The sequence below is a fragment of the Hylaeus volcanicus genome, chromosome 6 (assembly GCF_026283585.1).
Source record: "Hylaeus volcanicus isolate JK05 chromosome 6, UHH_iyHylVolc1.0_haploid, whole genome shotgun sequence".
Taxonomy (NCBI): Eukaryota; Metazoa; Arthropoda; class Insecta; order Hymenoptera; family Colletidae; genus Hylaeus; species Hylaeus volcanicus.
In genome coordinates, this window is record NC_071981.1 from 14847789 (window position 1) to 14874024 (window position 26236).

Here is a 26236-nt window from a genome sequence, read left to right on the forward strand (position 1 = left end):
AATTACAACTGAAGCAATAGTTACGAAACAATTAACGAAGAAATTTCAAGGAATAGTAAACACTGATTTTTGTCTTTTCTTCGTCTTTTAAATTAAAATCGAACGTGAACAACGTTTTTCTAATACCATTCTCAGATAAGTGATAATCGCGAGTATCTTCTTGCGCGATGATTCAATGGGCTAACGGCACCCGTATTTTCCACATGGTACTTTCCATAAATCAAGCAGATCTTCCTCCAACGACCCGTCGCAAACGGCAGCAAACGTCAAAGATCTCCATCGACTGATTCACTCGTATCTCGTTGAATTATCTTTACTCTCCGGTTTGTGGCTGGTGCAATCTACGCATCTGTCGACCTGCAGCCTGCAGTTGCATTCGTTTCGATCGTGCGTCGCCCCTAACGAACGATATACTTGGATCTGGTCACTACTTTAATGGATTCGTGACTTCCTTTAACGTTTCGTTCTAAATTATATTATTTACATCGCGTAATTGAACTGAATTTTTAGAGTTTTCAGTAATCAGGAATGTATCGAACCTTCCTTATCAATAATTGATGAATGTATTCAGTATTTAGTGCAAATGCCTTATTTATTTCCTTGGAATAATTGTTACCAGTAATCCACTTAATGCTAATAAAATTTTGTATTCGTGATACTCGTGCAATATTTTGGCATTCGGAGTATCACGTTAAGACACGACGAAATAGAACTTTTTTCGTGCTCCACGTCGAAAATCAGTGATGATATTTCTCACGTAAAATGATTTTTAGATACCCCTGGAAAAATATTTACATTTACTCTCCGATTACTCGGTATAGCGTTACGTGTTGACATTCGTCGAATTATCGTGCGCGTTAGATCGGTGCTTCCCAAAAGGCGTGTCGCGACGAGACCGTGGGTATGTCACCGGGGAGTACACTCATGGCATTCAATCGCGACAAATGAAAAATGGTCATCTTTAGAAACTCTTTAATAGTGGCACAAATATTGCAATACTTGTAATCACTTGTAATTCTAACCCGTGTCGTTCGATATGTTTGTTTTTTTAGTTCGATGAAAAAACTGCCACGATTAAATAATTCTGAGCGATTTTATCACATTTCCAAATTCTTTTATAATTTCGTAGTGTTTGGGATGAAACGGAGTAATGCGCATTGGAAAGAAGAAACACTATTCGCTTCGTCTAGATGCAGATTTAATACAGTTGGCTTAACGCGATCTTTGCTTCTTGAAATCGTGCAGTGGTGTAAAAAGTGGCATACACTGGCCGAGATAATACGCAAAACAGAACTTTGAGTTCCACCGTGTCTCGTAATTCGAACATCGTAACGCAGACACGTCCGGACACATTGATCTATTGTGAATCGGGACACCCACCCAGAAATCGCGAATCTCGGTGAGGTTAAACGTGCAGCCAATAGCAATGGTCCAGACATTTTGGCGCCGATGATACGAGCTGTTGTACAAAGTTATTCGCTGACAAGAAAGTACCCCTCCATGTCTGACCTTTATAACGCTTCCGGTTTTGCTGACAACGAGGCGGAAGTTAGGATGCTGGGTTTACGAGGCCTTAGCCTCGCCTTTCCTTTTTACGCTTTTGCACTAGTCGAACTTTTATCGTTACCTTTCCTAGAAGAATTCGAGATTCGAGAAATTCGTGTGTATTTTTTATAAATCCAACAAAATTGGACCCTTCTCCTTATGTCGAACCCCTTATTAACCCATTCACTGTCAAGCAAATTTAAAGCGTTTTGCCTTGGTCGCCAAGATTTCATACAGATGTATAATCTAGGTTATTATTTCGATAATAAAAGGTGATATTAAATTTGTTGCTTTAAAAAGAAAATTTACGATCTTCTTTCGTAATAATTCGTAACTCGAAAGGCAATAAACTTATCCCTTGAGTAATTGTAATAAATTTGAACCACGAGACATTTCATAGTTGGAGGTGAATGATCGAATGAGTTAATCGATTATGTTTGTCTCGGTAGGTATATATTTTGGCTATGTTCGCGCATAACTTCGTAACGGCTAAACCTATTCAAGAATGAAAGAATGAAAGAATCTTTCGACACTGAAAATTTAATTTTGTCGTTAATATTAAGGTCATAAGAAGAATCGATCGAGGATCCACTTTGGTCACTTCCCTCAATTATTCTGTCATTCGAGTACAGTTAATTCGCGCGAAGATTCGCGTTGAGAAAAGTGCACTTTGGGAAACAAAATTTTGCATCGGGGTCCACATGGATTTGGGGCGGTGGTAACTTGGATCGACAGGCGCATTGTCAGTCCGATTAATCGAACGATAAGTTTGACCGTATACGGAGAGAGTGATTGACGCTACCACGATAAGGCTTGATGGCTCCGAGAGGGACAGTCCAATCGAGAAAATAAGAGAGACGGAAGGAGTGAACAAAAACCGAGGAAGAGGGACACTCGCAGCGGGGTTCTTAGCCTTGTCCCCGAAGGAAACCACCCTGTATGCTCCTGTTTTTTTTTCTTCCTCTTATCCCCCATGCTTCCGCGTCAAACAGAATAAACCATATCCACCCTTGTCGTGTTTTGCAATTGTCCCGATTCACCTCGTGGACTCTTCTAAAAACGTTTCGATAGCCTTTTCTCGTCGTTCCGATTTTTCATTGATTTCGGTGAGAATTTTATGCAGCACCAGTTTTTATCGATGCGTGCACGGTATCGATAATCTCGACTGGTTGTCGAACACCGCCATCCCTTTGCGATCCATTTGCAGTCGAGTTAATTGATAGCATACTTGCACAAATTTTAAGTGGTTTGTTTATGTTATGTTTAAATTAAATACGAATTTAATTGGACAACTGCTGGAAATAATGTAGTTAGAAGAATTATTTTAACAGAGATGAAACAATCGATATAGTGTTTGAGGTAAATCTGTTAGACAAAAAGGAAACGTTGATATAATATCATTTTCAATATAATTTTTATCAAACTATATATTACGATTATAATATTGTCTAAGTTTGAAGTAAAATTAAAGTCTTGAGAGGATCGCAAATGTCTCATTGAAATTCTAAATTTCACGTTGTATTTGTACAACATTTACGAAAGGGTTGCCTAGCTTTCGAGGCAAATGACGATTCAATATTTTCTTACAAGCAAGAGATAAAACAGACCTTACTTCATTCACCGGGAGTATTATACCGGTTTACTCCTCGATCGTCTCTCTTCTCCGGAACTAATTCATTTTTGCCCCGGAAGGGTGAATCATCCCTTGTGCCATGACACTCCGGTGGCATTCGTCTAAACCACTTAATGAATGGAAGCAAATTTATGAAATCGACGTAGAACTAATTTTACGTTGCCATTAAACGAAACAGTATTTTTCAAATTCTTCTTTTCATGATCAGAGAATTCAGTACGAAAATATTTGAAGCTGAAAGAGATCCAGTTAGCACAATATAGCGACAATAATTAATATCGATAATTTATGTAGGCTCGTTTATTTTATCACAAGGGTGAATTTAAATTTAACAAATTGTAATCTCTACCTGTTACTCTTACCATTCTGAATTGTAAGAAATATTCAAATATTCTACCAACTCTGATTTCAGAAACTATACTCCAATATGGACTTCTTTAGTGTTTAATTACCGAGTTTTCAATTTTCTAAATAATCTAGAAATGTGTGGGTACAGTCGAAACCTCAAAAGTCGTTCTGGGGTTATAACGTTGCAAACGATTAATTTTCTACGCGCTGGTAATAAAGTGTAACCCTAAATAAGTCTAACGTGTTCGGCGGAATCGTGCAATTTGTAACGTAATGAGGAATGGAAGAAGAATTGAGAGTGAAATCGATTTTTTGGGGAGGAAATATCGCGCTGCTTCGTGAGCAAGGAACCAAGGTGTTATCGTCCCCGTGCTGTTTTGCAAGGATTCATGGTCAACTCCCTGACTTCCGAACGAAAGTGCCGCTGCATAAATTGCCTGTACATCTCAATTCACCCCCCGTGATGGTGACCATTCTCTTACACGTCGTGCTTCTGAGTGACACTCTCCCACCCTCGGCGATCTCCCTCCCGTGGACTCGCATTACCATCCCTTTTGCGCCCCCTCGTTTGATAGGGCTCGATTTTCGTCGGACCTTTTGTCCGCCTGCTTGTTTAAATTCGACCCCAGGAAAATTACGGAAATTGTTATGAAAATTTCCTGCCGATCCGCGCTGAAAGCCGGTTCGTGATCGACGAGAGATTAATTGGATGAATTGATACATGCAACGAAAGTATCGTTTCTGATGTTTCCTTTTCGTCGTGGTGGAACATTTACCTTTCTATCTTAGTCAGTGAAGATTGTCGTCCTTTAACTGGCGAGATCAAAATCGATACTTGAATAGATATGAATACACTATTACAGCGCTCTACTTTGACATCGAAGGGCTTAGTTAAGATTTGCCAAATAACTGCATTAAAATTTCAAACTTAGTTACACAGTTCATAAAGAAGTATGATTTTAATGAAACAAGGAGAAAGAGAAAGGCAAACTAACAAAAACACGACCTATAAGGAGTAAAATTGATATTACTCTCTCAACCTTATTATTTTAGTATTACCATTCGAATAGTTAGCTACAGTTTAATTTGTTCCCTTATTAATTCTAAAATTATTGCTCGTGCCATGGTATTCTTGGTACTAATTAACTAGAATTTTTCGTCACTCAATCCGAATTATGTTTCTTCTTTTTTTTTTTTATAAGAAAAGGAGGAAGATAGAGACGAAAGACAACTGCCATTAACTCAAATTTCAACAGATGAGTTATCCCAGTATGTGTGTGCGATGATACCCGAGAGGGGTTGCAAGATGCGAGTGAATGCGGTGGGGGTAGAAGGACAACTACCAGCATTAGCTTGGACCAATCCCCGTGGCGGGTTCACGGTGGTGTATCAGCGCATGTGCATCCTCCGGTGGTGTCTTTGGTTTGGGTACCGCGCGCAAGGCCGCAGACCTATCACTTCTTTGGCGACAGCCGTCGGGGTAACATCCTTGTTCTCGTCCTAGCCCTCGTCCTTGCATCATCCCCTCGACACACCGCATCACCAGTACCAAATTCGTTCCGCAGCTCCGTCTTCATTTCTATTCTCATCTCTCTCTTGCGCGTTTCTGTGTACACTGTTCTTTTTTTATTTTTTTTTCTAATACCGATTTACCCTCGGTAGAAGTCGAGCCTGTGCATCCCAACCATAACAAGTCGCAAGTTCACGAGTCGTTCGGTTCCGTTTCCTTTCTTGTCGAGCGTCGACAGTTTAAGTTCTCCAATTTCTTTGACCGGAGGTGAAACGTTTTTTTTTTTCAATTTCTAAACAGTTGCACGTCGGTCGAGTTCTCCGCGGTTTTTCGTTTCGATCGCAACGTTTCTTTTCGGCACGTCGGCTGCTGGAACGTTCTGGCGTGGTTGGTTCCTCTTCGATCTTGCTATCACTTCCAGGTAACGAGTTTCATTTCTGTTTTTCTGATTTTTGCGTCGAGTTCTTTGAGTTCTTTTTCTTTTTTTCTTGCCAGCAGGTTTCTTTGTAGCTTCGACTCTCGTTTGAAATTCAAGTCGTGTCCTTCGTTTCTGTAGCGAGTATAGTCTGCTCTTATTCGTTAGTCGCGGATACGGTGTTTTCCAATGTTTTCCGGATATTTTTCATCTTTTCTCTTAACATACAGAAATCCGTCGCATTCGTTTTCAAAGTTTGCCCGCATCGGTTGCGTTCTCATCTTAAGGAGACATTTTCATTCCCGTCATTAATCGGTACTCGGTGCACAATGCAGGGCTGTCGCGTCCGGAAAACATCTCCTGTGCCTTAAATTGCCGTCCAAATTCGACTTCGTGACAATAACCAACGCTTTCTCTCACCCTTTCGCGACACTCTACGACTCGCCTCGTGGCCCGTAGACTGTCCGTTAGAGCCTTAACGAAACTGTGATCTTTTCAATCTCGAGATTAACGAAAATTCAAAGACAAAAAAATAAAAATAAACGATGAACATCGATCCTCGAAATTCGTTTCACCATTCGAGCTTACTTCGCTTATTGGCTTCGCACCCGTTGCCTTAATCCGAATATACAAGTGTCGTTGTAACCTATCCCATTTTTCCTTTAATCGTTAACAAAATTCGACGAAAAACCTCGTCCGTCCCTCTGTGCCTTTCGAATATTTCGCTAAACTCCTCGCCTTATTCCTTGCTTCGATATTGAAACGAGTGTCCAACGCGCTCCGCAAACCGTCCCGAACAAGGAGAATCCGAAGTATTTCCAAAGTTTCAAGTAGCTTTGTGCCGTTACGTTTAACCATCAGAAGAGACCAAGATTTCCTGGTCCCGAGAGAATCGAAGACGAACGAGTGCAAAATGCGTTTCGCTTGGTGAGTAAGAATTGCTTGACCTGTACCACGTGGCTACGATACTTCGCGGTGGTATAATTATTATCTTTCGCCTCTAAAACGTTTGGTTACCATTCCGTGTTACCGTTGGTTACCGTTCTATAAGTTACCAAAATTTATAGTAATATTTTTTTTTTTTAGAAGAAGAAATTATTTGTTGTATCGGTTAAATTATAAGTGGGTAAATTTGTACCGTTATTAGATTTCTCTGTTGGACAATGCCAGGGGCTATTTCCGCATAATTTCCTCGATAATTTTGCAGACATTTATTTTCTTGAATTCCTAGTCAAGCGCATCGAGCGATAGAGGTTCGAAACTTTTACGAAATAATAATTCATGATTCAGGAAATTTCAATTAAATTTATGGCACTACTCTTGCAGTAGTAGATTGTCGTCGACCGTGATTATATACGAAATAATACAAAAATAATGCTTAAAGACAAAATAGAGACACACAACAAAAATTCAAAAAGATGTTACTAAAGATCAACTACGACGAAATGGTCTGTTTGGTTCTTTTATTCACAAATTTACGAAAAAGTAAAGAACAGGGAATAATGAATAATCGAGTTAAATAGTTTGTTCTATTGCATCCATTAGTTTAGGATTGGGTTAGATTCAGTAGCGGATCGATATTTGTTGACGTCTCAACTGTCACAAACATTGCGCCGCGGTAAATAGTTGAATAATGTTTAATCAAACCCAAGCCCCGTCTGGGATTGAAAATAACTTCGGCAAACGGACGAACTAAATTATTTTCCGAGCATGGAATTGATCGCCGTGAAACAATCAAGATAAGGAACTCAATTATCAAGGGTAAATTGTGACAGCAGATCTCCGAGCTCTGGAAATCAGATAGTATAATGCGAGGGTCAACTTTCCTTCGCTCCCTTCTTCGGAATCGTCGAACTGCTACGCAGGCAGAGGGTGGTAATGGTCACAATAGAGGGATTTCCGTGTATCTTTTTTAACCGCAATTTAATCGCTCGACCGGATACATCGGAATAGTGGGTTTCAGTCGTTCTGTCAACCGAACCCCATGGTTTTGTACCCAATTAGCGGCTTTGCAAATCGTAATTATGCGCTGTATTGTGTGTCACCTAGAGAACGGGAAGGGTGGGGAGGGGTTCAAAGTATAATTTGCTGAAATTTAGGGATTATGAGGTAGTTATCCACCGCGATGATTGTTGCGAATTGATTTTCGTGAAAAGTAGTTATTACGGGGATGCGCTGTACGATGAAACAGGACCATTCCCATTTATGTTTTGATTAATGAGATCATGCTACCGCTGAACGTGATTAAAAGGTCGATTTAAACTTATCGATGGTATCGTGGAATTTTTAGTTTATGTTTATCGATGGAAAACGGTTATAATTTTGGTTTATTTTAGAAGTACAGTCGCTTGCAAAACTTTCTGAACAATTTTGCAAATATGTGATTACAAAATAATGAATATATTTTATTTTTTTGCACTATTTTCTTTCATTTATCATACCTCTATAAGTAATATTAGTTAAAATTACTTCAGATGTCGCTGAGATTGATACTGTTTTCTTGTCGATTTTTATTTATCTATTCTACGTGTTTATTAGACAAAATTCGCGTTACTGTACGTGAAGAGTAAGCAGCGATTAGAGAAAGTAATTATTCCTGAAAGCCAATACGGATCACGTATCGTACACATTAAAGTTTATTTGTAGTCTGTATAAAAACAACAAGTTTTGTCGCAGGATTATTGATAAAATATTCGTATATAAAATCTAAAAATTTAAACTTACCCCCGGATACTCGATCCTTCAACTAAAGCAACGATCGTTTCAAAGATTCAAGTTTTATTCGTCTCGAAACACGCGAAACCTCATTTCCAATCATTATAAAACTAGATAGGGGACAGAGCTTTCGTTCAAAGTTTCGAAACGATGCCGTCGAAGCGCGTTCGTTGAAAGTCCCACGAAAATATCGTAGCGAGGGGTAAAACTGTCCATTGCCAATTCTCACAGTTTCCCCGAGAAAACAGAGAATTTGTTCCATCTCGCACGCCGTTCGAATTTTCCACAGCCGGTTTACGAGGGTGTGTTACTGGGGCACTAGTGCGCAGAAGCTCCGAACATCCCCGATGTGAATTTACCAGAACCCTTCTGTCGTCTCGTCTCCCCTTCCCCCGTCTCTCCTACCTTCTCTCTCCTACCCTCTCTCTCTCTCTCTCACTCTATCTCCTTCTATATCTCTCTCGCACTCTCTCTTCGGCTCTCCGTTACCCTACCATCCCCCGTACGGTACGAGGGGTGGTTTCCCAACAATTCTCTCGGTTACATTCGAGCCTTAACTCGGACCGCGACGCATTCAGTTTCTGATCGGCAGTGAAACGGCGCGTCCTCCTCGGTCTCTTTGTTATTTCCTATAATTCAGCTGATCGGTCGTTGTGCGCGTGCTTTCGTTGATCAGTCGAATTGGATCACAGCATCGATACGCGTTCCTTGTTAATCGAACGATCTCAGGCTTCGCAGTAAATCGGGAATCGTGTCGAGTTCTGCGTGCTCCGTGGACGTGTTTAACCTCTCACCGCCTGGTGGATCCTCTATAGAGATGCGGCACGCCAGGTACATGTATATCGCTATTATGTTTTATCGGTGGTGTGATTGAAATTGGCAGCCTTCAAAGAATTTTGCTATTTCTGCGTTACGATCGTGAGTCGATGCGGTTGACTGTTGGTTGTCGTTTAGAGGCATCGATAGAATTTCCAAGCTCTTGTCGTCGGTTCACAGGGTGGGTTTGTCACGTTTTCCATTCACCCTGTTTTATTGTTTTTTTTAGGACAATATTATCCTGGAATTTGTAGAAATTGGCAGTGCACTTCGCATAAATCTCGAGTGCGTACGATATCTGAGTTCAGTGGAGATTTATATTTCAGGGTGACTAATTAATCGCGGTTGATAAAATAATTCGATATTTTTAGATTCTTGTAGACGTTTTCACAATTCACTTTTAATAAATATCGTATCATATTTCAGCCATGGGGTTTATATTCGGAATACTGCTGAGTATTATAAAACAAATTCCATTTTGTGAAAGCTCATAAATAACAAAGAGTTCTGACTTCGTTTTCAATAGTTCTATAATTTCTGAACAATTAATACTACCAGTTCTGTCAATTACAGCTATTGGATAATTTTTTAAACAATTTTGAATGCGAGAATCCGTCATACACATATAGGGGGTGCTATTCGATGAGTTCTGATAAAACCAAAAGAGTTCACGAATAGTTTTAAACATGCTAAAAATAGTTCTGAACAGCGAATCAACCCAAACGCACGCATTTCAGATGGAACCACAACATTATAACATCACACGAATGTGTTTATTTTTATATACTACAGTGTTTACAGTTTACTGCAATGTACATAAGCACATAGAAACTTGAAGCACGCTTCATTTCCTCCTAAAAGTAATTTATTTTAATGTTCAATGTCAACTCGAAGAAAATTTAATACATACAGTTGTACGTAACCATATTGAAGAGAACCATCGAATTATAACACCACATGAATGTGATTTTTTTTATATATTACAGTGTTTACAGTTTGCTAAAACGTATATAAACGTATGAAAACCGAAGCATGTTTCATTTTCTTCTGTGTTAATTTGTTTTGGTATTCGGTGATGAAGAGAACGTTACGTGCAGTTATGTTACGTACATTTACTCGAAGAAGTAGGGATATTATACTTCGAAGTTGACATTAAGTTCTTCGTCATCATTCGCACGAAATACCCTGTGATTAAGGTAAACAGATTCAAACATTAAGAGGTTAAATGTGCATCTCGAGCACAAGTGAATCCTTCGCGAGGTAGTATCAGTATACCGTGTGCAATTTCTATTCATGAAAAAGTAACGACATTCTGCATTCTGCTTTTAAGTAATTTCGACTGGGATGTACTCCTTACTTCTGTAATGCGAGCTGTGATAAATTACTACGTTATATTAAACAAACAAACAATAATCGAATACTAATAGACATAAATGAGTCCTCGAGTTAATTCTTCTTTATTAACTTCTCATCTTATTTTTTTGAATAATGAATTAGTTGTTTCCATGGAATACTAGCGAATGCATCATAGGGATTGCTATTACTTGAACACTATAAATAAACAGAATCTATATTATTAGCCATCGGAGCATTTACTTTACATAACAGCAGTACTGTAATTGCTGGTAATGTGGATTATGTTTATTTCTTGTCAGCTATTTGTAACTCTCGAGTTATTCAGTTTCCCAGTAATTCTGTATAAAATTATCGGATACCATGATAATTAGACTGCGGATGCTTATGCATTTATGGTAAATGAAAATATAAAGAAATCCAATAATTGTGGCACAAAATGATACGTTGTTTGACATAATATTTCAAATAACGTTATTTTGAAAGTAATTATAGTTATGAAAATAATTATAAAATAAAATAACGTGTTATTTGAAATGCGATAATCACGACTGTAAATAATTGACCGTTTCTCGTGATTTCAATACATGCACTGAATGAAATTGTTGTTTCGAACAAAATCAATGATCGCATCTTTCTACGTAAATAGCAGATATCAATTTAATCCCTCTGAACCGCGTAACGCGCGAATACACCCATTTCCTCGTGTCTTCTGCCTTATAAAGTGTTCATCTGTCCGCGGTTGTTCCCGTCGATCGTTAATCGAGACTTCGTTAAAGCGTGACAGCGATAAATACTCAAGTGACGTTTACGAATCGAGCGATGATTATATTGTATTTAACAGACGGCCGTCAGCGTAAACGCGGTTGGAATTGAATCGAGAACGTTACAAGATCTAACGATAGGTTCAGCCACTGTCGCAATAGAATTTTCCACGCGGCTTCATAAGCGACAGAGGAAAATGAACGTGAACCGGCGCAGCAGCTTTCTGGGAATAGTTAATTATCTCTTCACGACAAGGCTGCATTGAAATCGAAGGCAGTTAACGTCTACGTCATTCAACGTTTCGTGACTTTTCGGCGTTCTTCGAGTCCTCCAAATTTCGATTAGATGTTTTAGAAGTTACACGAAGCGAGCCAGCAGTCGTTAAGAAGGTAGATCATTGTGAAACCAGTTTTGGGAAAGGTATATTCGGAGAATGTTTATAAAGAAACTGTGCGATAAATTGCTTTAAAACTTTCATGTATGTTTTATTGGGTCTATAAACAAAGAAAAACTTGCCACAAAATGTAATTGCTATTGTGTTACTAGATTTTACAGCATTCACAAATGAGCTCTGCAAAAAGAAAACAAACATAGGCGACTGGTTGAGAAGTTTGTGACCACTGGGTATATCTCATATAAAAAAACAACAATTTTTCTTAAAGTAGATACTCGTGGTTGTGGCATGAAATATGATTTCGTTGATATCTGAAAAAATATGAAAATGGCAGGACTGGAAACAAAATTTCAGAATATCACAAACAAAATTTCAGTTAACATTTCCCCAAGAGGTCTATCGTAATTTATCAGTTGATTGTAACTATTTCTCGACTTTCCTTTTTAATAAAAACGACGATGACGTTGTAGATTCAGTCTCTTACAGAAAGAAAATACGAAATTCGTCTCGCGTACCGTCGCGTTATTGAAAATAAAAAAGTTCGGCCGAGTATTAGAAAGACCTCTGAAAGTTTCTACGATAAACAGTGGGGCGTCGGTTTCCCCGAGGGGTGTAAGTTAATAAGTCATTCCAACAGGCCGTACTTACGGTTGGGGTCATTCTTTACGAACTCGTGCCCGAGGTATAGGGACGTGAAAAGAAAAACTGTGCCATCGGAATCAATATTTAGACGAGCAAAATTGTTTCGGTATCGTATCGATAGCTATCACAAAGGAAATTCGTTTAGTTTTGCATCGCAAATTAAAATAAAAATATCCTCGAATCTAATCAAACTGTAATTGGCATATTTTTTATTATATCGGTGTATTATTATTTTTTATTATTATATTTATATTTTATTAGTATTTATTTTATTGTCGCAACTTTGAATAAGAATGTACGAATCTAATGCCTACAACGGAACAAAGTTAACCGTCACCCGTTATATATTTTCTGATACAAATTGAGAGACAATTGTTTTTAAATTAGAAGTGAAAATATTAATTACGTTTCGCTGTTGATAACGATTGAATTTACTTTGGATATCTACCAATACCTGAATATAGCTGAAATCTATCAATAAAATAGTAGGAACGTTTTGGAGGCGTCCTTATATTATTCTTACATTTTCAAGCCTTTCTATTGACACGATTTCGAAGAATGCTTTAAACAATTCACGAACAGACTTTCAGCTGCCTGCAAATTCATTTTCGGGCCACCGTGTCATTGGCCACGACACGTCGAGCTAGTTCGCGACGAAGGGGGTCGAGAACAGAGTCGAGGGGGAGGGGATTCCCTGTCTCGCAAGCAGGGCGGGTTTGGGAAAAGACGAAGCTCATAAGGCGACGATGAAGTTAAAAAAGCTGACGGCGGTGCTTCCGACACTTTAAGTTCGCCGAGAATAAAGAGCAGAAAGTACTGTAGCGATCGAAAGTAAATGGCTGTAAGTGGGTTCCGCAATCTCGTTGGTCTTTCATCGGGGCCAAACAAAACAACCTTGCATACCTCTTTTGTATATTCTTCCAATCGAGATAAATCCATCTTTTACCATCTTTCGCGATTTACATTATACGTTTGCTTTTATTTCATTTTGATCCCTTCGGCTCTGATTTTTTTCTTAAAAAGAAAAAGAGGAAGAATTTTTCAACAAAAAACGAATTGATGGAATAGAGAACCAGATGCATACTGATTTATCCCTACATTTTCTATTTTCAAAGAATTAACGTAGTTTTAGTATTATGGAGTGACATTCGACAAATAATATTACGTGTAAAAATTAACAAATTTAAATTATCGCGGAAAGAATTGATTTCTTTTTTCTTCAATTGGGCGTTCGAATTTTCTTCGGAATTATTTCAAACTATAAAGTAAACTGTACTTTCGTTGACTTCAGCGGTGACGGTTTGGTGAGCTCAGGAAACGGGAATGAAGTCAGAGGTGAAAACTCGTGAATGGAAAGTTTGGTTCAGATTGTGTATTTACAAAAGTGTATACAAGAGCAGGCGTGAGGGGTGAAGACGGTAACGGTGAGCTATTGTAGGTTGTTTGCCCAGTATTCGACGTTTGGAGCGTGCTAGGCAGAGGAATGGAACGTTCAATATGATCATTCTCGTCCCATATGCGAAATTCAAGGCATTATAACCGGGACAAAAGATTCTTCCAGCTAGAGGACAGTTATTTTACCACTAATCATAGCAGACACGGTTTTCAATATTGGGGAATCGTCTACGTCGATTTTCGTAGTATAGAAACCATAAATATTATGTGTATAATTTGGATACCTTCGTTTATCTTCGATTCAGGAAATAACGAGTCGAAACGAAATAATCAATTAAGTTATGGATGTATTAACGCGTTCTTGGCAGATATTGTTGCAGCGAACTTACGTTAATTATGAAATTATTGATGTAGGAAAAACTATAAGAATTGTGCAATAATTGTACATTTTTATTCCTATTAAACAGTTTCATTTGGTTCTATTCGATATACTTTCAGTATTTCTTTAATAGAATTGATCCGATGCTTTAACATCGATTACTTCCGGTATCTTCGTCACACTTGGAGATGTTTCTTTGTAAGAACTTGATACGCTGCGTTCAAGACAGGAAATTTTAACCGTTCAAGGTCACCGAACGGCAATCCCCACTATCCGCGCCCGCGCCCCACTTCTCTGTGCTCGAAAGACAGAAAATGGAAACTTGCACACTCTCTGTGTCTGTCATATTTGGTGAGGCAGGCTGCCGTGACGCAGAGGCGTCGAGGGGGCAAGAGAATCGTGTTCGGCAAGCTTCACCGTTGTGGAGTTGACTTCATGCAGCCAAAAGTTTCTGTCCCTTAAACATTATCTCTGTTTCTAATCAGGTCGGTGAAGTACCACCAACCTGTGATAATGCAGCTACTACCACCACCGTTGTCTCCGAAATCCAATTTCAAATCATAATCTCACGTTCGGGTCCTCGTTGATAAATAGTTGTATTAATGATTGATCAATAGAAACGAAGAAATTACACTTAAGGGAATTTTCTGGTGGTGACAAATCAAAAAATTGAGCATTGTTAAAGAATTTTTTTTTTTTTTTGACATTTAATAGAGATTTTAATAAACATTTAATACTTAAGAAGAGCATAAGAATATTTTTGTATGACCTTTGTAAAACATATTTATTGATTTATATTAACGTTAAAGAATCTCCTCGAAGCTTTTACACGTACTTGATTTCACTATGACGTCTATCACTTTGGAAATAATTCGAGTAACTTCTCTAAATTTTAACAGTGTATTTGTAAATATATTTACTTTGGAAGAATGATAGAAAAACTTGATTCTTCGAAAGTGTCACACCAGGAGTACCTTTTAAGGAGGCAGGAAGAGGAAGAAATCTTGCATGAAAAGTATATTGAATTTTTTCACTTCTATCACAGTTGTTTCCTTCGTTTCTTTCGTGGAAGATACGTTCACGTTCAAGAACATGTACGAGTTCCTCGTATCTTTAGAAATTTACGCAATAGAAATTTGTCAAAGATATTTTCCACACCGTGGTAGAACGTTTAACCATTGTCTGCCGCGTCTTCTTTTGACATTCTTCTTTGAATACTTTCCGACTTTTCGCGCATCAGCGTCCTTTTTATTCACTTAGGGATAAAAATATCGCCGACCTACTTTTTGAATGATGAAACGGTACATTTCATTTAGCGAGCAATTTTTTCCACACTGGCTCTAAAATATTCATTCGTATGGTCGTTCGAGTACAGTCGTGACCATTTCGCTCGGTCTACTTGAAAAACTTGAAGCTCGCTAGAAGCCCGGCAGAATTTCCGGGTTATGTGGCAGGACTGAGAGCGAGACTGTACACGATACGTGTAAAGTCGAAACCTCGGAATATGTCGGGTTGTTTCATAAGTCTGCGACGTTCTTTTGTAGAAATAAATTTTATTTGAAAATAAAATCAAATGCGTCGCCGCGAGATGCTTAGAAACGGAGAAAACTGTGAATCATTCATTTGCAAGTAGTAATGTAAAATCTTCTCAAATATTAGGTGTAAAAGAAAGTTCTTTGTTTATTCGTGGAGATCAACAGGGCGTTAATTAATATGTGGACATTATTTTACAATGCGTACCATCGATGAAACTTGATATTGGTGATATCCTGCCGATGACTTCAAAGTAAAAGCTCCTTCTCCGTGCTTTCAAGAAACTCCTAGAGAGCGATCGTGGAAATAGGCGGGCAGAAAAGAAATGAAGTAAATCGAGAAACCCTCGTGAACCATTATCCGATCCGATGCCATTTTACTGCGAAATTGATTCAACGCTTAACAAAGTTACCCCATTCAACCGCACGTCACTTTCCAATTTCCATAGAACGTATTGCGAGGAATGACCTCATTAGACGCAGTTGGGTCAGCTTAATGAGTGCATCTATGCAGTCGCGATGCACTTCGACACCCGTCCAAATCGTTATTTACATCCTCGACAAGCGTCGTTAACCTGAACAAATGCCTTAAGGAATTGCGTGTACGCGAAACGTCCGGGTCGTGGAAAGTGTGACTTCAAATTTTGAGTCGTTTGTCTTGTCGAGTCACGAGCTATTTCGAGCTGCCCGATGTTAATTGCGCGTCAAATTGTGCGTCTCGTTTATTTCGAGAGTGCTCTACTTTTAAGAATATTTCACTTCTTGGAGATCGTGTAGCTTTTAATTTTGTTTAAAGTGAAACTTTGTATCGCTCGTTAGAGTAAATTTTATAACGATCATGGAATTTGATAAAAAATTTTGGATGAAATGACTCTACGAAAGTTACCGAAACCTCTGTATATCAAGTTTCATAAAAATCTAGTCATTTTGTCCTGGTATATTGGATCTGCCATTTTGAATTTCTGAATTTCGAGTTCAGATTCAGAATCAACGACCCCCAAAAACCCTGTATTACCAAGTTCCATCAAATCCAGTCACTTTTTGCATTTTGCGATTCAGTTGTACGATTCAGAAATGTATCCATTACTTTGTTTACGTACTTATTAAAATACCGTATTGCTTCCATAACCTATCACATATTTCATTCCACTAATAATTAAGTTCTAAGTATACGTAAGATAAGAAACACGGTTATTAAATCGCATCCAAAGAAACAGGCGAATAAAGGCGAATAAAATTGTGAATGCGAAATTAAAAACGAAGCAGACAAACCGCTAAGGCGGAATATGGATGGGAAAATTATACTCGGAAGATTTAAAAAAAGTTAGGAGTCGCGTGAAAATGAAAACCGTAAATGAAAAAGGAAAAGCTAGAGCGGCGAGCGTCGCAAGAAAGCCAAGGTGAAAAAATTAGATGTATAGAAGAAGAAAGCAGAAAAAAGTAGATGGGTGGAGTGACGAGGTAAGAAGAAGAGTAGAAAACTTTGGGGAAGGTGAAAATACAGTGGAAAGAGAAAACAAGGGAGCAACGACGGACGGGAGAGATAGGGACGAAAGGAAATGAAAAGAGAGAGACTGAGAAAAGCTGGGTTCGTAAGAAGGGGTGGTTCTGGGGTAGTTGTGCTTGAGTTTGACACAGTCAGAGACCAGCGTTGCCTGGCAACGTCTATGGGTGGAAGTCCACATTGGCGTAGGGTGTACTTGCACCGAATTTATGTGTGTGGACCACCCTCGGTCCCTTTCCACCCTCTGTTGAGCCGTGTAAGAAAACCGAATAAACGAACGAAACAGTCTATAATTGGCGTTCTCGTCGAATTCGGGGTGTAGCTTGATATATCGTGTATCGTCCTCGTGGCTGTCTACCATATACTAAGAATTAGACAGATATTTTTCTCATGGAAACTCGATTAGACGAAACAGAAATAGATCTTTCATCATCAAACGATCACGAAGTGATATTTTGATAGATTATTTCTGGAAGCTTGCATACATTTGCCATCGAGCTGTTGTTTCTTATTATTTTACGATTATTCGTACTCAATGTTTATGAGATTCGCCAGTCAAACCGTTGCTGAATAGTAAAAATGTGAGTTATTTCGAGAAGACTGCTAATTTAATTTGCTAAATATTTTTGTGCCTCTGGAATCATTATATTTTTTATTATTTATTATTTATTCATGGTAATTTTTGGAAGAAGCTACCTACGTATAAATATATCTGTTTGTTTAACTTTACGAATCCTGTAACCGAGAAATGAAATATTTTGCGAATTGCATTTTAGGTATAGACACCTTTCTCTCTTGGAAATTAAATTTCTCGCCAGACTACGGTAGAATTGAGCGACACCGCTTCGTTAATATTAGATTCCTTAACCTGCTCCTAGTTTCTGTTTCTTAATAGAATCACGCTCCGCAGGAAGCGGCAGGTAATGTCTCTCTCCTCTGGCTGAACTATTCCATCAAGAACAAAACTTTATAATTAGTCAACTTTCCAATTAAAATAACTAAAGCGGTCCTCTCGTTCTCGCATGACGGAACTCATTTTTTTTTTATAAAACATATTCGACTAACCTTAAATGAAAGAAGTAAACTTTAAATTAACAAAACTCTTCGAGTATCAAATCTTTACCATGACAATCCTCGTGTGAAACACAACCAACGTTCTTGTAAACAACGTTTGATCTGTTACTCCTCGAATAAAATTATAATTAAGTCATACAGGGCATGAAATATTTCTCAAGGAAGAAGTGAATATTTAATGGTTCAATTAAAAAATTGACGAATATCATCAACTATTTGGATACTCATCAATTTCTTTACAATAATATACCCAGCGCGATTCAAACAGAATCGAAGACTTTTGTCTGTTATTTGGTAATTAAATTTATATTCGTAATTTTTCGAAAAATGATTAATTCCAGAATTTTATTCGTATCGCGAATAATAAATTTTCAAAAGTGTTTCATTACTTTCGAATCATTTTATGCAAGGGAAACAAAAATGTACAATCAACGCTTATTGCATCATAGATTGGAATTTCATTGTTATAAAATAAAACGAAATGGCTCCGATAGCGAAACATGCGTCGAGTCAATAATTTGCTCGCAATTAAACGTTAAATTCGCTAGCTGTTTTTCATTACGGTGATTTATTCGCGTAACGCTTGGGAGTTACTCGTAACTTGTTGATGCAAATAAAGCGCGATGGCAGTGTTTCGCTCTACGGGGTGCAAATGAGAAGACTCGTTTTCCAGGATCGATTTAATTAGGCACGAGCCGATCACAATTTATTTTTATTAGTCCGATACCCTGACGGGGTGGATTCTACGCCTGTGCTTTGGATCCCACACTGTATCGTGTGGCAAATTCTATAGTAAATGCATCATACCACAGATCAATATATACCGAGGCACCTAATGTTGTCAGCCCAAATATCTGCACTTCTTTCGACGATCAAAAATGTACAGACTTTGCGTACACGCAAGAGTTGGAGAAATTGAAAATCTAACTAAACCTACTGATCGCTAACCGCCACCTGCTGTACCATACTTAATGATTTTCCGCGACAGGACATTTTTTCTCAGAAATCCTCATTCGATTACCAAAGGTAAACATTGAAAGTGAAGCGTGAATACGCATACACCCTGTACACTCCTTAAAACCTTCCGTGTCGAAATTGAAAGAGGCGTTGATTCGAGATTGTATTGGGCAAATTGCTCCGCGAAACGAAGTTGCAGGGGAGTTTTCATATCGCACGCAATTTACACCGCCGGCAAGAAGTGGCTGTTATTTTACGATAACGTAGAATTACGCGCAGAGATAGAACGGTGACCCCAGAGCGAAGCACAATGCTCAATCCCTTGCAACTTGTTGCACATGATTCAGCAGTAAACTCGAAATCGTATATCCGTATAAAGTCCTTTATGTTCTTCGCGATACCATAAATCGGTCTACGTTCATGTGCCAACTATGCGTGGTAGGTGTCGCGAAAATGACGCTCCTTATCGTTTCCAGCTTCAGTAATCGCGAACAAACGTGACTGAAATTTATTGACAGTAATAACAACAGTAAAAGTCACGTATTTATTATATGCAATGTTAGATTATTCATGAAACACGCATATAGCCGTGATCGCTAAGTTTACATGAAATAAAAAATGATTCCATTGATCAATTTGAGTTGTCCTTATTAATTCGTTATCACATTACAATGCATCTAATGATATCTCAGTGGTTGATTATAATGCGTAGAGACAACGAAAGCATCGTCAAATTTTGGTTGGTATTTGTAAATAATTTTATATGTTTAAACGAAAGTAGACATTTTGAAACTTAAGTTTTGAAATTTAAAGCGTTGCTAACGCGCGAAGTAACATCGCGGTCATAGAGTAAAAATTATAGCGTTCACCAAGGTTTACTCTTTTGCTTTTCAGTCGAGTGATTCCGGTGGTTTTCGTGCACGCAGAAGATCACCCAAGGTATTCGCAATGGCCACCCTATCCTTACGTATCTCCATCCCGGAGAAAAACGCCACGAAAATGATGCAATTTGACCCGAGCACATCCGTTTACGACGCTTGCCGTATTATCAGAGAGAAACTCGCTGAAGCGAGTAACATGGGCCAACGTAAGCTCCTACCTTTACTTAAAACACGCAACGATGTAGGGCACACGAATACCCGAGTTTACATGTTTTTTTTTTCTTAGAACATACTGTATCGAAACCGATATTAACCAGTCAGCTGTGTTGGACGAGTATGCTCGTCGTGATTTTACTGTATTAAATTAGATTTTACTATATAACTCTGGTATTGCAAGTAAACGACCTATTATTAAAATGATTGAATTAAAAAGTCTATGAATAGGGTTCTGATAGATAAAGCGTTGAATGTTACACATGATATGTAGAAGATTGCGGGCTTGATGGTAACGTATTCTTACTTTGATCGATAGCCAAGGACTACGGACTATTCCTTGCTGACGAGGATGTCAAGAAAGGAGTCTGGCTCGAGCCAGGACGGAATCTCGATTATTACATTCTGAGGAACGGCGATCTTCTCGAGTACCGGCGTAAACTGCGGACTCTCAGAGTCCGCATGCTGGATGGAACGCTGAAGACGTTACTAGTGGATGATAGTCAAGCCGTCGCCAATCTCATGGTTGTAATTTGCACGAAGATAGGCATCACGAATCACGACGAGTACTCGCTGGTGCGCGAATTGGCCGACGAGGAAACCGAGAATCAAAAACCGGGCAACTTCGGCACGCTCACCCTGAAGAGAAGGAAGGACGACAAAGGCGAGCGCGATGCGAAAATGGACCAGCTGAGGAAAAAGCTCAAGACCGACGACGAAGGTAAAGACACCGATCTAATCTGCGTAAACTAAAGTAGTAAATATATAATTAGTTCGCGAGATACTTTGAACAATCTTCATCGAGGAAAATGCTCAAACCCTTTTATCCGCATTACGCTTTAGAGATTCGGTTTATTTGTTATTATTATTTTCTTGATTATTCTATTCGTCAGAAAAATGTTGTTTCTTGTTCCAGTGAATTGGATCGATCCTAGTAAGACGTTGCGAGAGCAAGGTATAGACGAGTCAGAGACGGTCCTTCTACGCAGAAAGTTTTTCTTCTCGGATCAAAATATCGACAGCAGAGATCCGGTGCAATTATCTCTCCTATACGTCCAAGCGAGAGACGCGATTCTAGACGGCACGCATCCAGTTACCCAGGAAAAAGCCTGCACTTTCGCTGGGATACAATGTCAGATTCAATTTGGCGACCACAAGGAAGACAAACATAAACCAGGCTTCCTCGAGTAAGTTTTCAACCATGAAATTTCAACTTTTGTCGAATTTAATCTTTAAGTAAATCTTGAAGTAATCTTAAGTAATCTTGAAGTAAATTTTGGAAAACGATATTGATAGTCGCTGAAAATATAACGGTAGCACTATCAGAAGATTATGTAAATGTTAGAACGATTCAACGTTGGTTTTCAAAATCCAAGACTGGTGATTTTTCATTAGTAAATTTATTTTCTTATCGTCACTTCCTACCCTTTGAACGTATAACTAATGTAGAATATTATTGCACTGAAATAAAAGAATGGATTCAAAATTAATAAAAAGAAAAGAAAACAGAAGTATGTGGAATCTATTTTGATTAAATATACAATGTTTTACAAATATTTAGTATGGTTAAAGTTTCATTTGAATATAAGAAACGTTCTCCACACTATAGTATTCGTTTAATACTATACAAGTTCGACTGTGTCTCAAACGATTCTCAAAAATTAATTTTAACAAAGAAACGTTCTCTTCCTGGTATACGTAAATTAATTTTGACAGCGCACAAGCTCGCATCGTTTCTGTAGTGATTAGCGTTGTATTGTTTTCTGTGCAGCCTCAAAGAATTCCTACCGCAGTCCTACTTGAAGGTGAAAGGCATCGAGAAAAAGGTTTTCGCCGAGCACAAGAAGCACGTCGGGCTTTCCGAGCTCGACGCCAAAGTTTTGTATACGAAGACAGCTAGGTCCTTGAGCACATACGGCGTCACGTTTTTCCTGGTGAAAGAAAAGATGAAGGGCAAGAACAAACTGGTGCCTCGTTTGCTGGGAGTCACGAAGGACTCCGTATTGCGGCTCGACGAAAAGACGAAGGAGATCTTGAAGACCTGGCCGTTGACTACCGTCCGACGATGGGGGGCATCCCCGAACACGTTCACACTCGACTTCGGCGATTATTCCGATCACTATTACAGCGTGCAGACCACGGAAGCCGAGCAAATCCTTCAACTTATCTCCGGTTACATCGACATCATTTTGAAGAAGCAAAAGGCCAAGGATCACTTCGGCATCGAGGGAGATGAGGGTTCAACGATGGTCGAAGATAGCGTCTCGCCGCTAAAGTATGTCGCGTGTTCGTTTTACGTGCTAATTCGTTAATTGAAACGCCAGAGAAGAGTACGCTGGGGCAATTATCGATGCCTACTGGTTGGCTTCGATTTCTCAGTCTTATCGTGTTTATCGAATGTTGCGGGCTGTTGTTTTCTCGTTGAGTATTCACAAGCATGGAAGAGTTTTTAAGACAACGGCAGAGAAGTTATAATCGAACTACCGGGGCACATAAATCTTCAAAGTTAATGGGACTCTTTCTTTTTTTGCTGTAGTATTAGTACTTTGATATATTTAAATTGCTTTATTTATCATACGAATAATAATTACGATGCAAAGTCATTAGCTTGGATGAAATCGAGCCTCCCTTGAAGACAGATTGAAAAATATATACACGTTTTATTTTGTCGACAGAGCAACTATTATGCAACACGAAACGAGCAACATCGGTAAAGGAAACGTAGAAGCAGTGTCGGTTGCTATACCAGCGGTCATGAGAGTTGGAGGAGACGGTAAATAATTCTCAATATTTGTTTATATGTTGTGTATTCGAAAAGCAGTGTCTTGTATCGTATACTAACTTCTAGGCGTCACCTAAAATTACAACACTCCACTTCTTCATTTTTCCACGTTCTAAACGTTAATAATCTCTGATTAGGTCTCTTCCTCTAACGCAGACCAGTTTACAGAATAAACTAATTATTAACGTACAAGATATAAGACATTGCATTTTCATATTGCCGCAGTATCTCAGAGCAAAAGAAACGAAAGAAGCCAGAGCGATCCTTGCACGTTTGAATCCTCGGATGTTCGCGACATCCGTCCCGTTGATTTTGTACATACAACGTAAACACGTTTTTATTTTTGTTTTGTATTTAAACGACACGTCAGCCTTCGAAAGCTTTTCCGTATAAATGTTTTCGCTTCGCATCGCGGAGCCTATTAGTTGGGTATCTAGTTTCTTGTTGAGATTGCTCGGTGTCGTGCAATCGATCGTGACGATCGATCTTTGTAAATACCACTCGGATAGTTGCATGATACGGTTTGTAGGGGCTCGACCGTATGGGACCGGGCACATGGGCGGTGCTCAATACACGACTGTCAGCGGCCAGGTGAACATCGCTCACGCTCCACCGATGGTAAGATCTACGAAAAGCATAAGGGGCTCTTGTTCGCGTCACATCTCAGTGTTTCCCACGCGTTCGAAAATGGTACCTCGTTTGAAGCGTCGTTGACAACGATAAACAATTACCATTTTACTATTCTTGTATCTTTATCGCGTGGAATGAGCATTCATAAACCTCTCGAACTATTAATATTTATATTTTATTTTACATCATGTATTCGTACTATTAATTCGATGTTTTATTACTTCTTCAAGGAATATAAATACAAAGCTCACGGATGTACACTGAAAATTCACGTCAGCAAGAGCAACTCGTTGCTATGTTGTAGCAGTAGTTTAGATCGAGCGTCTTTAAAGGATCGCAGCGAATATCGACGATATATTTAAGTTCTCGAAATCAGTGATTAAACGATTTCGTTGTACGTTGAAGCAATTTTGCAAACGACTAATAGACGGTTCAATTTATTTTCATGCTAGGCGCCTTCTATTGCGGACACAGAGTAGGTACACGACGATAACATTTTTAGTTACATTGGCTATTAAAAAAAAAGTTGAAATTTCGTCATTTTAGTTTGATTATATTTTGTTTATATCAGTATAATACAGAAGTCATTGAAATATAATGGTATCTGTAAGAACCTTCGACATTACATACATGATGTAAAAATTTTCGTGTATCTCTGTTCATTACAGTAGACGGTCAAGTAGCGTACATTTTGTGCTATCACACCTTAAAGTTCAAACTTCATAAAATTGTGTCGTTTGCCTTAATCTAATGTTTTACACAACTGAAATTGTACGTTGTTTAAATCTGTTAGTCAGTGAAGTCTGTATTATAAATGTTGTTTCGTGTGGCATATAGCTGCGTTCACTATGCACTTTAAATTATTTCGACACGTTCGTAATTCAAAAAATAATTATTCGTTAGAAGTATTAACATTGTTAAATTAAGGATGGTTTAATCTTTTGCCATTACCGAGCACATGTCACGTAAGCTCATTGAATAGTAAAACTGAAAAGTGAAAGAAAAGTAACTTTTAATATTAAAATTCTTCCTTTGCCTGTATTGCACTTTTCTGTGAAATGTTCTTATTAAAATCTTCGAAGTCAACAGAAGTGCATGAAACTGTGTGAAAAGATTAAACATCCCTATACAAAATGAGTCACGCAGTTGGAGGTTGAAATCGAAACAAAATCAACTGGTCCCTCGTGGTTACTGTGAGAATATCCCAGTTTCATAATCAGAGGGACGAAAAATTAAACTACACTGTTCAATTTTGTCGTCTACAATTTTCTATCCTTTTATAGGACCTAAGACTTATTCCACGTGTATGACTCATCATCGTCTCTGACACTGGCAGCCATACACTTATAAATACGTCTTTCTTCGCTAAACTAAACATTATCATTTAGTTCCAAAAGGAGTCTTAGCTTTAGTAAGCTCACTGTCTATTGTAAATCAAATTACAAGCTCGCAAGGACTACAATTGCCACATATTTAATTATCTCGTACAAAATAAAAGAATCTACGGAATTTCAATCTATAAGACACGTAATACTCGATAGATGGCTGCCACTGTGTATTTATAATCGTTACACCAGTCCTACAGGTTTCGTCCAGCACGTGTCATGCAATGTAATCTTAATTAAAATCAGGTGCAACAAACCAAGGTGACATCCGTCCTGTCCGAACCGCAACGTGCCTTATTATCGACCATCACAGCTGGTCACGAGGTGATCCATATCGCGGAGACCGAGCTCTCCTGCAAGGCTCAACTTCCTGAACTGGGAACCGACCCAGCCTCGTTGAAATGGATCGAGCAGACCATAGACACGCACAAACAGAACGTCGGCTCGCAAATTGCGGCGATGAACGCCGCTACTGCTCAGGTCGTCACCCTGACCTCTGGACCAGCGGACGACGTGGATCACACTGCAGTGGGGGCAGCGATCACAACGATAACCAGCAACCTGCCAGAGATGACAAAGGGCGTCAGAATGATCGCTGCTCTCATGGACGACGATACTTCCGGAGACAGGCTTCTGGATGCCGCCAGGAAGCTCTGCTCTGCTTTCTCTGACTTACTGAAAGCCACGGAGCCTGAAACCAAAGAGGTGGGCCTTACTATCCAGTCGATGGAGATGTTACGTACGAGCTTTCCAAACGTCGGATCGGTATTGTGTTTGATCACTTCTCAATTGTGCCAGTCGATTGTTTGTCGAGTCGATACTTTTAGCGGGAAGCTATTACTTTTTCTTTCCTTCGTTTTGTGGGAAATTTGACGTTTGATAAGCTCGTACATCGAGTGATTAATATCGTTACACGTGAAAGGTGGAGTAGGCTTTGAAACGAGAAGTTCTGAAGGGATGTTTCGTATCTTTGAAAAGGGATAATGTTTCATAGCTTCGACAAGGTTTGTTGCAATTTATGTATATGTATATTGACAGAATGTCGAGTAATTAGTTTGGGAAGAGAAAAATGGATGGAAAGTAACTACTAGAGTACTTTCAGTGAATTTTAATAGTCTTACAACAGTTAAGAACTGTTATAAATAACGATAGCCTATGATACTCGATAATTTAATCTTGAATAAAACTCTACCTTAAACTATACCTTTTTGTACAGCCTTTCTACATAACAGCTTCTACCTACGAACGATACGTAAGCACAAATATTGAACAGCTTCATAGGTAGACGCAAGAACTCGAAATATTAGCTTCTAATCCCTCTTCGTATTTCTATTTTATTTTCATGCCCTAGATCATAGAAACTGTTGG

The 26236-nt window shown here is 38.8% G+C and overlaps 1 protein-coding gene across 5 annotated transcripts in view; it reads left to right on the plus strand.

Moving 5' to 3' along the window:
* Positions 1-26236, plus strand: part of LOC128878862 (talin-1) — a 58002-nt gene that overhangs the window by 15771 nt on the left and 15995 nt on the right. For 2 of the 5 annotated variants that reach the window (XM_054127447.1, XM_054127443.1), the window contains exons 3-10: positions 19872-20064; positions 20391-20792; positions 20988-21258; positions 21843-22346; positions 22747-22844; positions 23383-23471; positions 25115-25573; positions 26085-26120. In XM_054127447.1, the coding sequence (XP_053983422.1) occupies positions 19926-20064; positions 20391-20792; positions 20988-21258; positions 21843-22346; positions 22747-22844; positions 23383-23471; positions 25115-25573; positions 26085-26120 (1998 nt within the window). In that variant the 5' untranslated portion in view covers positions 19872-19925. Of the gene's footprint in view, positions 1-4496; positions 6379-8971; positions 8998-19871; positions 20065-20390; positions 20793-20987; positions 21259-21842; positions 22347-22746; positions 22845-23382; positions 23472-25114; positions 25574-26084; positions 26121-26236 lie in introns of those variants that run through there. The other 3 variants (XM_054127444.1, XM_054127445.1, XM_054127446.1) reach the window with 3 other exon arrangements.